This window comes from Malus domestica, chromosome 07 (genome assembly GCF_042453785.1).
Source record: "Malus domestica chromosome 07, GDT2T_hap1".
NCBI classification, from domain to species: Eukaryota; Viridiplantae; Streptophyta; class Magnoliopsida; order Rosales; family Rosaceae; genus Malus; species Malus domestica.
The window spans coordinates 3,977,512-3,992,596 of record NC_091667.1 but is presented as its reverse complement, the minus strand read 5'-3'; the positions used below and the strand labels follow the sequence as shown (position 1 = coordinate 3,992,596).

At 38.2% G+C, this 15,085-nt stretch overlaps 2 protein-coding genes across 2 annotated transcripts; both read right to left on the bottom strand.

The window, feature by feature from the left end:
* Window positions 1-9,718: 9,718 nt before the first annotated feature.
* On the bottom strand, window positions 9,719-12,208 carry LOC139197512 (histone-lysine N-methyltransferase ATXR7-like). The gene is made up of 5 exons (XM_070825087.1): window positions 12,035-12,208; window positions 11,790-11,906; window positions 10,482-10,784; window positions 9,818-10,163; window positions 9,719-9,741 (listed from the first exon to the last, which is right to left on the bottom strand). Exons 1-5 carry the CDS (start codon window positions 12,206-12,208, stop codon window positions 9,719-9,721), a joined length of 963 nt encoding a protein of 320 aa, XP_070681188.1.
* A 761-nt stretch (window positions 12,209-12,969) lies between these two features.
* On the bottom strand, window positions 12,970-14,930 carry LOC103438596 (low affinity inorganic phosphate transporter 1-like). Its single transcript, XM_008377126.4, has 2 exons — window positions 14,836-14,930; window positions 12,970-14,676 (listed from the first exon to the last, which is right to left on the bottom strand). Exon 2 carries the CDS (start codon window positions 14,629-14,631, stop codon window positions 13,072-13,074), a length of 1,560 nt encoding a protein of 519 aa, XP_008375348.1. The 5' UTR covers window positions 14,632-14,676; window positions 14,836-14,930; the 3' UTR covers window positions 12,970-13,071.
* Between the last annotated feature and the right edge of the window lie 155 nt (window positions 14,931-15,085).

Here is a 15,085-nt window from a genome sequence, read left to right as displayed (position 1 = left end):
TTTTTTCCTTTAACCAATTTATACCTTTTGTAAGATTGACCGGCTTTAACCAATGACTTGGAAGTGCGGGACCCACCATCAAAATGTGCTCGATGTGTTTACTGCGGCACAGTTAGTGGGTTTGAGGGTGAGTTCAGCTCTGACACATAATTAGTTAATAGTTGACCAGACAATCAATCTAACAAAAGGTGTAAATTGGACAAATGAAACGGTTGAGGTTTAACGTGAAAAAGTTGAAACTCATGGCCAAACCTCGATGATGCAAATTGTACTTAGCCTTTTAATTTAATTGTTAAATTTTCATCAAAATTTATTATAATGTTACACTACTGCCACTTTTTTTATCGGCTGGCTCATATGTTAACCCAAAAAGAACTGAAACAACGTACAACACAAGTAAAGATATACATACCAGAGGGCACAGAAGTCCTCCGCCCAGCAGCAAAAGTTTTGATTATCCTAATATTCCTGCAACCACAGAAAAAAATAACAACAAACGAAAGCAAAAAAATATAAAATTAAAAGTAAATAAAATAAATAAAAGGGAAGAACAACTCACACATAATTTATACGTTTGTCAAAATTACGAACCAAATAGCTAGATTATCACGTATTAAATCTCAGTAAATTCGAGTTCTAGTGGCACCTTCCCTCCTTACACTCCAACACTTGGCAACTAAAAATTACCAAGCAGTAAACCATTCTTATGGGAACGTTATCGACAACTTCCCACGCTCATAGAACAACTTCTCCAATCCGCAAAAGATAATGCAAGATCCTAGAAGTCGCACATCATGCAAAGTTTTCTTTCTAGTTCTGATTACAATAACCATTTTGTTACCTGGAATCAAATTGACGGGGTTCACTTAGTAGCAAGGTGATCCGGCGAAGCAAAACCTTCACAAAGATCAAGATTAATAGCAAGTTGGTTGCTCAAGATGCATGTTTATACAAGATTAAATCTCCTATAATTAAATAAACTTCAATAATGCATGTTTATACAAGATTTTATGTTCCAAAATTTGATATGTATATGCAGTAAAACATTTAACTGATTTGCAGTTTCTAAAGGGGAGAAACTCATCTGCAACGTTGCGAAACCTACAAGAAAGCACGATGGTCACATTACTCAATCTTTGATGTCAACCGTGGTTCATAACCTGAAAGAGTATCAAACTTTGCATCAATGCCCGTTACGCATGCTTCATCAGTTGAAATAGACTTGTACAAGTCACACTGCAAAACCCAATTTTTTGTTTTTCTTTTGGCATGGAAATGATTATCAAAATATCGGTTGAAATAACTTACTACTTAACTCAATGGAAACCGTCCATTGAAAACTTATAATGCTAGTGACACTATTCAGCTTTACCTGAATGAGTTTGTGATTCATAAACATACAGTTGATGCTAAACCCAGCTGAAGGGCTCTGTGACTCATCCGTCTTCTTATGTACAACATTCGGCGTATGCTCATCCAGCATGCCAAGGAGAATGTTTTTGTATCGTGAAGAAACCAAAAGCTCTAAGAAAATGCCAAGTTCCATGCTATAGGAAATGAAATCGAAGAAGCCAAAAGTTCCCTGACCAAGACCCAGCCTTCAAAGTATTAAATAAGATAAATGCTTCACGGAAATTGCTTCTATGCAAATATAACACACTCCCAAAAGATGTGTTATTCTTATTAAGTCACTCAGACTGTCATCAAATTCAAGATTTTCATAGAAAAAAAATATTCCATGCTACAAGCTACAAGTAACTCAAATATGGGCCTGAATTAAAAGACAACAAGAAAAGAGAATTATTAAAACCAAATTCATAGTGTTGATTCACTAACCACATAACCATTATCAAGCCTAAACAGATAACTGCTGCCAATTCCTGTTAATGTGTCTGAATTCTAGAGATTTGAACTGAAGAAGGAAAGCTGAACAAAGAGCAAAAACAAACCGAAGAACACAATGGAAGATGAATAGTTCTCTTCTTCTCTCTGTCAAAATTGCAGAGGAATATTTTCTGTGTTAATAAAAGAGCACGAAGCACATGCTTTTACATAACTGATGGCCTAGCACTTGGGACCACACATACACTACATTTCATCCTAGACACACATCTTTCTAATCTCATGGATCACTCAACACATGGCACTCATGGCTTTTTTACAAAACTAGACATTTACACTTTGCCTCATTCTGCACAAGTGGATACACCAATTTAAAACAAACTTATTCTAAAACTTTTCAGCTCAAATACTTATAGTTCAACACTCCCCTTTAAGTTTTGAGCTGATTTCACACCAAGCATATCTCGAAGATAGTTGAATCGATCCTTAGACAAAGCCTTAGTAAATATGTCTGCCACCTGCTCATTTGTTGGACAGTACACCAAATCGATTATCCCTTCCTGGAGTGCATTCTTGATAAAATGATACCTTCTGTCAATGTGCTTGGTTTTTTTATGGAAAACAGGATTTTTAGTAATTGCAATTGCTGCTGTATTATCACAGTGTACTGGAGTCGCTTCAGTTTGCATCTCACCAAAATCTTCAAGAACAAATCTAAGCCAAATGGCTTGAGCAGTTGCTTCAGAGGCACTGATGTACTCTGCTTCTGCTGTAGAGAGTGCTACACAATTCTGCTTCACTGAGGCCCACGAGAACACTCCACTACCAAAGGAAAATGCATAACCGGAAGTACTTTTGCTGTCATCAACAGATCCTCCCCAATCACTATCACAAAAACCGATTAACATTGCATTCTTTCCTTTGACATACTCCAGACCATAGTATAATGTTCCCTTGATGTATCTAAGCACTCTTTTGGCAATCCCATAGTGTTTGTTTGTGGGAGAATGCATGAACCTGGAAAGTAGACTTGCTGCATACATTATGTCTGGTCTTGTAGCTGTAAGATACAGTAAACTGCCCACAATTTTTCTATATTGTTCTTCATTTGCTGGACCACTTCCATCATCCTTACTAAGTTTTTCAGCTGGAATCAATGGTGTAGACACAGACTTGCATTCATTCAACCCAAATTTATTCAACAAGGAAGAGGCATACTTCTTTTGGTGAATAAATATGCTGAAATTGGTTTGAATAACTCCCATTCCAAGAAAATGGTGAAGTAAACCCAAATCAGTCATCTCATATTTCATCATCATGTCCTCTTTGAATTCTTCCAACATTTCTATGCTACTACCTGGGTAGACAATATCATCTACATAGATAGACACAATTATAATATCTTTTTCTCCCCTTGACTTGATGTACAATGTTGGTTCACTGAGACTCTTTTGGAAACCACACTGGGAGAAGTAAGCATCAATTTCTCCATACCAGGCTCTAGGTGCCTGTTTCAGTCCATAAAGAGCTTTATGAAGCCTATACACTTTATCTTCTTTGCCTTGCACTGTGAATCCCTCTGGTTGGTCTACATATACTTCTTCATGCAGTACTCCATTTAGGAAGGCAGATTTAACATCAAGTTGATACAACCTCCAGCTCTTTTGAGCAGCTAATGCAATGAGAGTTCTGATAGTGTCCAGTCTAGCCACTGGAGCATAAGTTTCATTATAGTCGAAACCAGGTTTCTGGGCATAACCTTTGGCAACCAACCTTGCCTTGTTCTTCAATACTGTGCCATCCAGATTCAATTTGGTTTTATAGACCCATTTAACCCCAATGACAGGCTGCATTGTTGGTCTATCTACTAATTCCCATGTACCATTCTTTTCAATCATGGTCAACTCATCCTGCATTGCTCTTAACCATGATTCATCTTGAGCTGCTTCTTCATATCTTTCAGGTTCCATAACACACAGATTGCATTGAGCAAAAATATCATCAAGATTTCTCCATTTCAGAGGTGTGTGATCATAATCCTCTGAAAGCTTTGCAGATTCAGGAGTACAACTTTCTTGTTCTTGTATATGAAAAGGAGAACTAGGACTAAGAGAACTTCCTTCAATCACACTCATCTCATATGGATTCATACCAACTACATTTTCAGGTTGATCCTGAATGTAGGTTGCAGCAGCTGAACTTTGTGGATTTTCTTTCCAATTCCAGGTCATAGATTCATCAAAGACTACATCTCTTGACAGGATTAATTTGTTAGTACATGGATCAAATATTCTGTATCCCTTCTCACATGTAGCATAACCAACAAATACACCTTTAATACTCTTAGAATCTAGCTTCTGTCTTGTCTCAGTAGGTACATGTACATAGCACAGGGAACCAAAGATCTTGAGATGTGCTATACCTGGTTTTCTGCCACTATAAGCTTCAAAAGGAGTCATATTTCCAAGTGTCATTGTAGGACACCTATTTAGAATATATACAGCTGTGTGTACTGCTTCAGCCCAAAGGACATATGGCATACCTCTATCATGGAGCATAGTTTTTGCCATTTCAACCACAGTTCGATTTTTCCTTTCCACTACTCCATTCTGTTGAGGAGTATAAGCCATGGTGAGTTGCCTTTGAATGCCTTCAGTTTCACAGAACTTAGTGAACTCAGAAGATAAGAATTCTCCACCTCTGTCACTCCTTAGACTTTTAACTTTGAAACCACTCTGCAGCTCCACCATTGACTTGAACCTTTTAAAATAATTGAATGCATCAGATTTGTATCTGAGAAAATACACCCAAATCATTCTTGTACAATCATCGATGAGTAACATGAAGTATCTGTTTCCAGCCAAAGATGCATTCTACATAGGACCACACAAATCAATATGAATAAGTTCCATGGGACAGTTTGCTCTCCAGGATTGATTCTTTGGAAACCAGTCTCTATGTTGCTTTCCAAATTGACATCCTTGACATACATCTTTGATTTCTTCTAGGTATGGAAGACCATGCACCATATTTTTCTCACTGAGTTGCTTTAACCCCCTGAAGTTCAAATGACCTAGTCTTCTGTGCCAAGTCCGAGTAGAGTGATCTATGCTTGCTTTCAGAACCAACCGGTTGTCTTGCAACAGAGAAAGAAGATAGCAACGATTTTCCTTCTTCTTGACCTTGATGACAAGATTGTCAAGTGAAGGTCCATCAAACACACTACACAAACCTCCTCCAAACACTAGATAATATCCATGCTCATCCATTTGACCTACACTCAACAAATTTTCCTTCAATCCTGGCAAGTGCATGACCTCTCTAATGTACTTCTTCCCCTTATTAGTATCAATTTCCAATGAGCCCATTCCAGCAACATTTACTAACACTCTAGTAGACATCTGCACCTTTCCAGCAACATTTGTTCTTATATCAACAAGGAGATCAGCATTCCCTGTCATGTGGTTACTACAACCACTGTCAATGTACCAATTTCCATTGACATTTTTCTCTGAAATTGCACTATTAGCATAGAACAGATTCCCTGTCACTTCCACCTGATTTGCAGAATTTGCCTTTTGCATAATCTTCCCTATAGTGCATTCTCTAGCCCAATGACCAAACTTATCACAGTTATAACATTTGGGCTTCCCTTTATATCTACATTCACCAAAATGAAACTTAGAACACACTCTACACTGTGGTTTGGTACCCTCTTGACTCATAACCTGTGAAAAAGCATTATTCTGTGCAACATTTGTGAATGATTTTTGCTGAAACTTTGGTTTTGAATCCCACTTCTTACCCTTTTGATTCCAATTTCTCTGTGGTTTAAAATTACTAGACTGAGCATAACTTCGATTCTGCCCTTTTGAATTAACAGTAAGAGAAGAAAATGCTCTCTCAGTTGCATCTGAGGAATGCAAATCAAACATCTGCTCTTGACTCTTCAATATAGCTAGGACCTCTTGCAGTTCAACAGATTCTAGACATTTGGTGTTTTCTATTACTAAGCATATAGGATCATATATCTTAGTGAGACTGATTAACACCTTCTGAACTAATCTCTCATTTGACAAAGTTTCACCAAACGTTTTCATTTGATTAATCAGATCATTCAAACGAGTAAGATACCCAGTCAAGGATTCATCATCACGCATTCTAGTGTATTCAAATTCTCGTATGAGATTTTGGAGTTTCACAGATCTTACCTGATCCCCACCGTGATATTCATCATATAACAGATCCCATGCCATTTTTGCTGAGTCTGCGTTTGCGATTCGAGGGAAGATCTGGTCGGAGACTGCGCTTTGAATGATTCCGAGAGCTTTTGCATCTTTCATGAAGATTGCAGCCATTTTCTCATCATCGTCAGCATCAACATCTGTATCTTCATCAGTCTTAGCTTTCTTCTTCTTCGAATCGGGAACCGAAATCCCTTTTTCCACCAGATTCCATAGTCCATGTGACTTGAAAATGGTAACCATTTTGATTCTCCAGAACTCGTAGTTCTCACCGAAGAAGATCGGGGTCCTCACTTCAGCACCTCCAGATCCAGCCATTTTTCAAATCTTTCGTGAGCTTCGATTGAGCTCAGTAACCTCACAGATTTACGCCCGGATTTTTAAACGACGCAACCTGGCTCTGAGGCCATGTTAATGTGTCTGAATTCTAGAGATTTGAACTGAAGAAGGAAAGCTGAACAAAGAGCAAAAACAAACCGAAGAACACAATGGAAGATGAATAGTTCTCTTCTTCTCTCTGTCAAAATTGCAGAGGAATATTTTCTGTGTTAATAAAAGAGCACGAAGCACATGCTTTTACATAACTGATGGCCTAGCACTTGGGACCACACATACACTACATTTCATCCTAGACACACATCTTTCTAATCTCATGGATCACTCAACACATGGCACTCATGGCCTTTTTACAAAACTAGACATTTACACTTTGCCTCATTCTGCACAAGTGGATACACCAATTTAAAACAAACTTATTCTAAAACTTTTCAGCTCAAATACTTATAGTTCAACAATTCCTATCTTCTTGTAATGCCCGCTCATGGATATTAGATATCTGCAAAGTCACAAACTAAAATAATTAGTGTACAAAGGAAAGGGACACCCCAACCTTGCAAAGAAAAGGGACACCCCTCCTCAGCTGGAAAAGGCAAAAATGAAGGAACACGCGCGCACACACATACAACTACCCAAACATTCAATTGATGGAACAAGTACAGTCCAATCAATATACCCTGGGACGAATCAGTTCTCCAACATATTCAATAACAAAGTCTTCTGCCTCAATTGGCTGCAATGCAACAAGACCCCAATCATGTATCTTGCTTCGCTGGAATTGTAGTAGTTTTTTCCTCGCCTACCAGTACCATGTAATAGTTTATCAAAATTATGTTCAGAAACGCATATATAAAAATTATCCAAGAAATGATTTCATTCAGAAATCACCTTTAACTGAGTAGCTTTCAGAAGGTCAGCCCCATCAGCAGCAGCAGCAAGATTGCGCATCTTCACCCTATTTGTTCTTGCAGAAAGACCCTTGCCATTTGACCACTGTGATGTATTAATATCAAAACATTGATACTCTGCATTAACATATGTAATTCCCCTAACACGGGCTCTTTCAGCAGGACTTGCATTTTGTGACCATCTTTGCCATTCCCAGCCATTAATTGACACTCGGGCGCATCCAGAAGATTTAGGGCAGGGATTTAGTTTCTTGGATTTGCCGAACTGTACATGTCCAGCTGCAACTGGCCTACATGTTGCTTTCTTGGGAGCACCATTGGCTACTTTCAAGATCTTCTTGGGACGTGACAATTTCAAATCATCCATTGGGAGATCCTTTTTCAGCTTTGATTGCTTAGTTACTGTATGCAAAACCACAAATACAGAGAAAGAATAACGTATCAAAAGGGTCATATTAATAACATTATAGATAATATATAATAAAAAAATTGCATGAACAAATGAGTGAAAGGACACTTACAAGGCTCTATTTTACGCCCCACATCATGACCATTGCTATTGACAACTTTCTCAACATTATTCTGGTTCCCTACATCAGCTGAAACAATCTTTTTACTAGGTTTAGGAGTGCATCCCATGGTTTTGCTACCTGGGTAAAGCAGTCCATATCCCTAATTATCGGAGAAATTCCATTCTGAGTGATAAACGCAGTGCACAGGAAGCATACAGTATTGAAACAAAAAAGAAATAGAAAAGAAAACTATGTCCCATTCAACAAACTAGAAACCCCAATGAACACCAAAGTACTGTGAGGGAAATGGCATACTTTTAACTGCGTTGGAAACCTTCAAAAGTTTGCAACTACTAGAATTCTTAGCTTTTGTCTTATCAGTGGATGAACACCCTTTAGCAATGGCTTGCAAAGATGTGGCGCCAACAGACGATTCAGTTTGGGGTTTGCTTTGTCTTCTCTTCTTAGGAATCACAGTAGCAATTTTTAGTTCTCTTTCTCAAGCATATCTCCAGCTTGCAAAGACATGGTGCCAACATACGATTCAGTTAGGGATTTACTTGGTCTTTGCTTCTTAGGAATCATAGTAGAAAATTTTATATCTGTTCTCTCAGGCATATCTCCAGCTTGCAAAGATGCGGAGCCAACATGCAAGCCAGTTTGTCTTCTCTTCTTAGGAATCATAGTAGCAATTTTTAGTTCTGCTTTCTCAGGCATATCTCCAGTAACATGTAATTTCTTTGACTTTTCCACTATTTCATTCTGTAACCCAGTATCGCCTAAAGTTACAGACCGAGACAACCCTGACTTTTTCCACAACAACTTTTTGTGGTGATATGTATATTTACCAATCACTGGAGAAAGTTCTGCAGTTCCAAAATTGTCACAATGCTTTGATTCTTTCTCATGTTTTTCGAGATGGTCTTTATTTCTAATGAATGCTTTTTCCTGCCCAAAAGAAATAGTAAATATTAACTAAAATGATAGGGAATTCTAGTTATAATAAATTCATAGAAAGAGATGAATGTCGAAGGCACAAACAGCATACCTTATAAGCATGGGTCTTCTTTGAAGTGCACCATGATGCAAGAAACTGATCAAGAGAACAGTCAATAAACAATGATTTCCATTCTCTAATGACATAATCATGCAGGTTTTTCCAGCACATTGCTATGGCAGTATATTCAACAATCTTAGGAACACATTCATCTGACTTTGAAGGTCGAAATTTGCAAGTGTGTGATGGCACAACAGCTTTAGCTTTGCCTACAAGTCCAGGGGACAATGGCTCATTTACTTGTTGGTCAACAGACATATCATCTACACGAGAACATAATTCCTTAAAAGCATTGCTACTTGTGATGGAGATTGAGGGGATACATAAGATGGATTCATCTCTGTAGATTTTGTACTTGAAATCCTAAATTCATCACATGAGTCTTAAGAGCCTTCAATGCTATTGCTGACACTGAACAGAAGAGCTGACATTGTTCTGCAGCAACAACTATGTTAACATACTGAAATGGTCATAAATTGAACATAAATGAGCTAGTACAGATTACAGTAAAAAAGAAGGGGGAAAACTGAATTTCAGATCACCTTCATTAAATTTTCTTCTTTAGACGAATTATCTAATTTCCTGACCTCTTCATTCACAAAAGATCTAACAAACTTAGTCAAAGCATTCTTTGCACACAACTGGAGCTCGTTTTCTACATATTCTACAATGCAGTTCATATCTTTATATTTTGGGCTTATCTGTTTAGATGAATTTCCTCCATCAACATCCAATGAAGAGATAATTGATGGATGTGCATGATCAACTAATTCATTTGCCATGACTTCAAAACCAGGTGGGCAATCACCATCATAAGCATCAGATTCTTGCCCGGGTAGCAACTGCATGACCAAATAAAACACTAAGAAACATTAATATAACTTAATTAAATGAAAAAAACTAAAACATGCAAAAGACCTACAGCTTCATGAGGTAACTTTTCAATCTTTTCAGCATTTTCACTAGAAGGTATCCTCAACACTGGAGAACCAGACCAAATTCTCCTCCTCATCCAAGAAGAGGAGTATTCTGCCACTGAATCATAGAAGACAGCATTACACATGACTTGCATGCAATAATAAAAAAGCATTCTACAAACAACTGCATACGACTCCCAAAAGTTTTCAATGCTTCCAACAGATTTCGTGATTGGTGGAGGTTCAGTGGAATCTTGATTGATACATGTATCATCTGCAACAGAGTCCGAAGCTGCAGCCTCACACAAAACAGCAGCACAGTACATCATATCTCCAACAATGTAAGACTGTTGAAACAAAAAATTATTATTTCATAAAGCAAAGAAAATGTGTTTATAAATACTTTTGGCATGTCAAAGGCACTTTCAGATAATAAAAACTGTTTTTTTGTAGTGTTTGGCTGAAATAAACAAAAGGTGATATTAGGATCAAAGAAGCAGTTTTAGTGCCTTTCCACTTTGATTTTTAATGAAATATTTAATAAACAACTAAGCAATTGACCTATTGACTAAAGCGCTACCGAACAGATCAAACCACTCAGATAACACGTAACAGGCTTTAGAATAATAGAATTAGTAGTCTGCTTTTGGATTTGTATGCATTACCATTTTGCTATATGAGGAGCAAGCCTTCACAGCCTGATTAACTCTTTGAGCCTTTTTTGTGGTAAAAAACTCATTAATCACATTGCTGATAATCTCACCTAAGACAACCCTGCGAGCTGCATTCAAAATTCCATGGTGCAGTTGGCTAGAAACTCCCTCAGAAATTTCAGATATAAAGCTTACAGATGAATCAGTCCCATTGCTTTTGGCATCAGAGTTGGCAACAGTTTCAGGTCCAGTTTTCCATGCATTTGCAATAGATAGTAGTGTGAAAGGCGCACACTTATTCTCGACATGATAAATCTATGAAAACCAAGTTGACAACAGAGTCAGAAGCATCATAAAAATATTCAACAATAGACATTTTAAAATGATTGTCAAACCCACCGCACAGCGGTGGGCCCAAATCTCTCCCAAAAGTAACAAGAGAAAAAAGCAGTATACACACATTAAGGGGTGGTTTGGGAGTGGGGTGCTTAAAAAAAAAGTACCTATGAAAAAAAGCTGTGAGAGTTTTAAGTGTTTGGTAAACTGAAAAAAAATGGCTTATTTTGGAAGCTGCTATGAGAATAAGCTGAAATCAAAGGAAAATGCTGAAGCTACTATTTGCAGCTTTGGAAAATTGGTTTTTTTTCAAAGCACACGGAGCTACAGTGCTCCTTTAATGAAAAGACCACTAACAAATTGCTTTTTTTTTTTTTTTTTTTTTCCAAAAGCACTTATACAAAAAAGTTTACTAAACACTTTGCTGATTTATTTCACAGCCGCTTATTCTCACAGCACAGCCACTTATTCTCACAGCAGTTTTTTTTCAAAGCACAGCAATACCAAACCAGCCCTAAGTCCATCGTTGAAAGTGAGTTTTACTGGCCATGTAACACTTCGAGAACATCCACCTCCCACACTATAAAGGTAATGAACAATAAACATAGGAAATCAAGTATGCACCAGAGATATCCTTTCACTTTTCACCCTCAATACGTCTTTCTACCTTATAGAATAAAAGCTTGAATTGACCGCATAATTAAGCAGCTATTAAGCTTTCTAAAAATGTCTATTCTTTTCTGTTTTTCTTATTCAATAAGGCTTCGTAGGTTCCTGAATTGAGTGATCTTGTTCTAAGTTATAACTACACCGCCATAATTTAGGAAAATCATTCCGATCATGATTTAGAAACAGTAGCATTTGCTCTAAACCCGACCTCACCAAAGTTAACCAAGTTAAATTCTACGAAAAATGCGATATTAATTCGATTTTGATACAAACATACATATCACACCATCATCACATTAGGGTCTCAAATCTTACCATCACCGAATCCTGAAGATATCCATATCGATACCACAAATATAGTTCATAAAGAGTAAGCGGCCCGCGTTTCTGCCCTTCACCATCCACATGCAACCAACAAGACTCTTCATTTGGCTGCATACATAGAGAGCAAAAAGAAACAATACTAAGACAGCTATCAAAAGAACACATTTGACCCAAAAAAAAATTCAAAAGAACACATGCTCAACTTTTCGACCCGAAAAAAGAAGAACTATAAGTACCATTGACATGGGCTGATTGGAACCATTAGTATTGCTGTAGTTGTTGGCATGTAAAGAGGAATTGATCTGGGAACCAGGACAAACAACAGCAGGTGCAGGTGCATGTGTGCCGCAGATAGCCAAATCGCCGCCAAAGGTACATTGGTGCGAGTAAGTTGCATGCAAGGTTAACATTATCGATTCTTACGAAAATATCAAAATCTCAATATACAAATATAACGACTGATATTTCGAGAAGATAGATACATATATATAAATAATTGGCCTGTTTTAGAACCAAATATAAACCACCTGTTTAGAATACTTTTGGTTAAAACTTGTTTAGATTTCTTTAATTTGATGAAACCTCTGCATTATTTCCCAGGAATTCAAAATGGTCTTCAAATTTTTTTTTGTGAATCTTAACAAAACACTATTGATACCGTTCACTTTTAACGTGAAAGACATTTTTACCTTGAAAAATCATTCATGGTACTATTCACTTACACCTTTATTTTGTCATTTTGATTAAAACTAAAGTTTTTAAGGGTTTTTCGTTAGTTTTCCTTATTCTTTTGTTCATGTTTTGTGTTTCTGAAAAGAAATATACTAAGGTGGTAGCAGCCATGGCGGCTATCCTTTGACGCCCAACCACAAATCCTCCCTTGTATTCCGAGGAGCCACTGCCAGCACAGCTTGACGGGGCCGCCGCCTTCCACCTGACTGACACGCCACTATAGATGTATTTAATAAGTCTAGTCCAAATAATTTTATTAGTATGTTAAGGTTGCGCATATGAGTGATATTACGTAAAACTTCAGGGGCTGAGTGTGCGTCATTCACTACATGGGAACACATAGTCATAGATATGAAGGCTTTTTAGTTATTGAATTCACAACAAATTTATATAAAAGTTTACCGAATTCTCGGACGTCGCGTTTTTTTGCTAAAAGTACTTTTATAAGTAGAGTTTACCACTCAATTGTTTTATTTCACAGTGTTTATTTTCACATCATAGAAACAATTTTTTTTAAAGCACTACAACACCAAACGAGCCCTTACTCCTCAGTCTCACCACTCATCTCCTCGAGTGATTTTCCATTTGCTTCAGGCACTAACAGTGTAAACAGCATGCCGAAGAAGTTGATGACGCCAAGCATAATAAGAGAATTCTTCATACCAATACCAGGCGGGTACCCTGCGTCTGTCTCGGCCGGGTTCGTGCTTTGTGCAGCGTATAAGAACCCGAAGGCGCCTACTATAGCTCCGGCCTTTCCTGCTGCAGCTGATATTCCATGACAAGTAGACCTCAACCTTGCTGGGAAGATTTCTGCTGGCACAACGAAGGTAGTGGCATTGGGTCCGAAATTGGAGAAGAAAAACGTAAGGGAGTACAATACCACGAACCCTATTCTGTTCGGTTTCAAAGTCCAGTGATGGTAAGGAATTGCAAGGGCAAACATGAACACTGTCATGAAAAAGAAACCCATTAGTTGGATCGGAAACCTTCCAATACGATCGATGAAGGCCACCGTAAACCAGTACCCTGGAACAAGACTGCACAATGCTATTAGTGTTTGTGCCCTTGAAATTCTATAGAGCTCTTCAATGGCGTTCATGGTTTCTGCTGCTGGAAGCCACCCGATTGCACTGAATACGTCCTTTTGGAAAAGGTTTTGGCTGTAGTACGCAATGTCAAATAAGAACCAAGTAGTGGTGGTACCAAGGAGGTGAAGCCCATGTCGGCGAGCAAACTCCTTCGTGAACAAGCCAAATGCTTTACTATCTGGATCTTCCATGATTTGAACGTCTTCTGATTCGAGATTAACTTGTAGAACCTTGGACATATCCGATGCGGCTTGTTTTGCGTTATTGGCCACAAGGGCAGTGTACCGAGCTGTCTCAGGCATTTTCATTCGCCAGAAATAAGTAAGAGCAGCAGGGACAGCTCCAAACATCAAAACGATACGCCAAACATAATCTGCCTGAGGAACAAGAGAAGCATTTGGATCGACTGAGTAAGGGGGTGCCTTGTATGCGTGATCAAATGCGCTCGAAACAATTATAGAGACAATCCCAGCTGACAGAATCCCAAATCCCTGCATGGCAAACACAGCAGCTATGAAAGCCCCGCGAGTCTTTTTGTTAGCGTATTCGGACATGATCGTAGCTGAAAGGGGATAGTCGCCACCAATGCCAAAACCAAGCCAAAATCTAAAGAAACAAAGCGTTGCCATAACACCTTCCGGCTTAGACCCAAAAGAGAGCCCCGATGCAATACAGCCCAACACCATCAGAATGAGAGTTATACCATAAACTCTTTTTCGGCCTAACTTGTCACCAAGCCAGCCAAAGCAGAGTTGTCCGGCTAAAGTGCCGCATAGGGCGACACCGTTAACAGCTGCGGACACGTTAGGAGGCAGCGTGCCGGGCTTCTCTGCGCCTTGTTTGGTGTAGTAGATACGACCGAGGAGCTTGGTGACGAAGGAGATGGAGAAGAGATCATAGGCATCTGTGAAAAATCCCATTCCAGCTATGATGATTGCTGTGAAATGGTACCACTGCGTCTTGGCAACATCAAGTGCATTAAGCACTGCAGCTTGTTGATCCCTAGCCATGGATAAATCTTCTAACTGTTGCTAATTAATTACAGAAAATGTCCACTACAAAAAAATAAAATAAAAAGTTAGCAAAGCATTTCTTCAGTCATAAATTGATGTCATGGACCAAAAAGCGAAAAAATATCAACAAAATATCTCAAAAAGTAAAACTCGACAAAGTATCAAGTATCAACAAACTACTGATCAAAGAGAGATTTAAACCTTCGTGAATTTGCAGTGGAGGGTGGGATGTAGAGGCTCTCATGACCATGGATGATCAAGAACAATGGCCATTTATATAATAATTAATAAGTGCGTACTCGATCGTGAGTCAAAACTTTCATTTGCATCACTATCATAAATAAATAAAAACACCGGTTTTTTTTTTTTTGTCAAAATGATCTATGAGATTGGCATCTCTCCACTTTGGTTTTTGAAAATGGAAATCGGTAGAAGCGGACCCTAAGTTTGT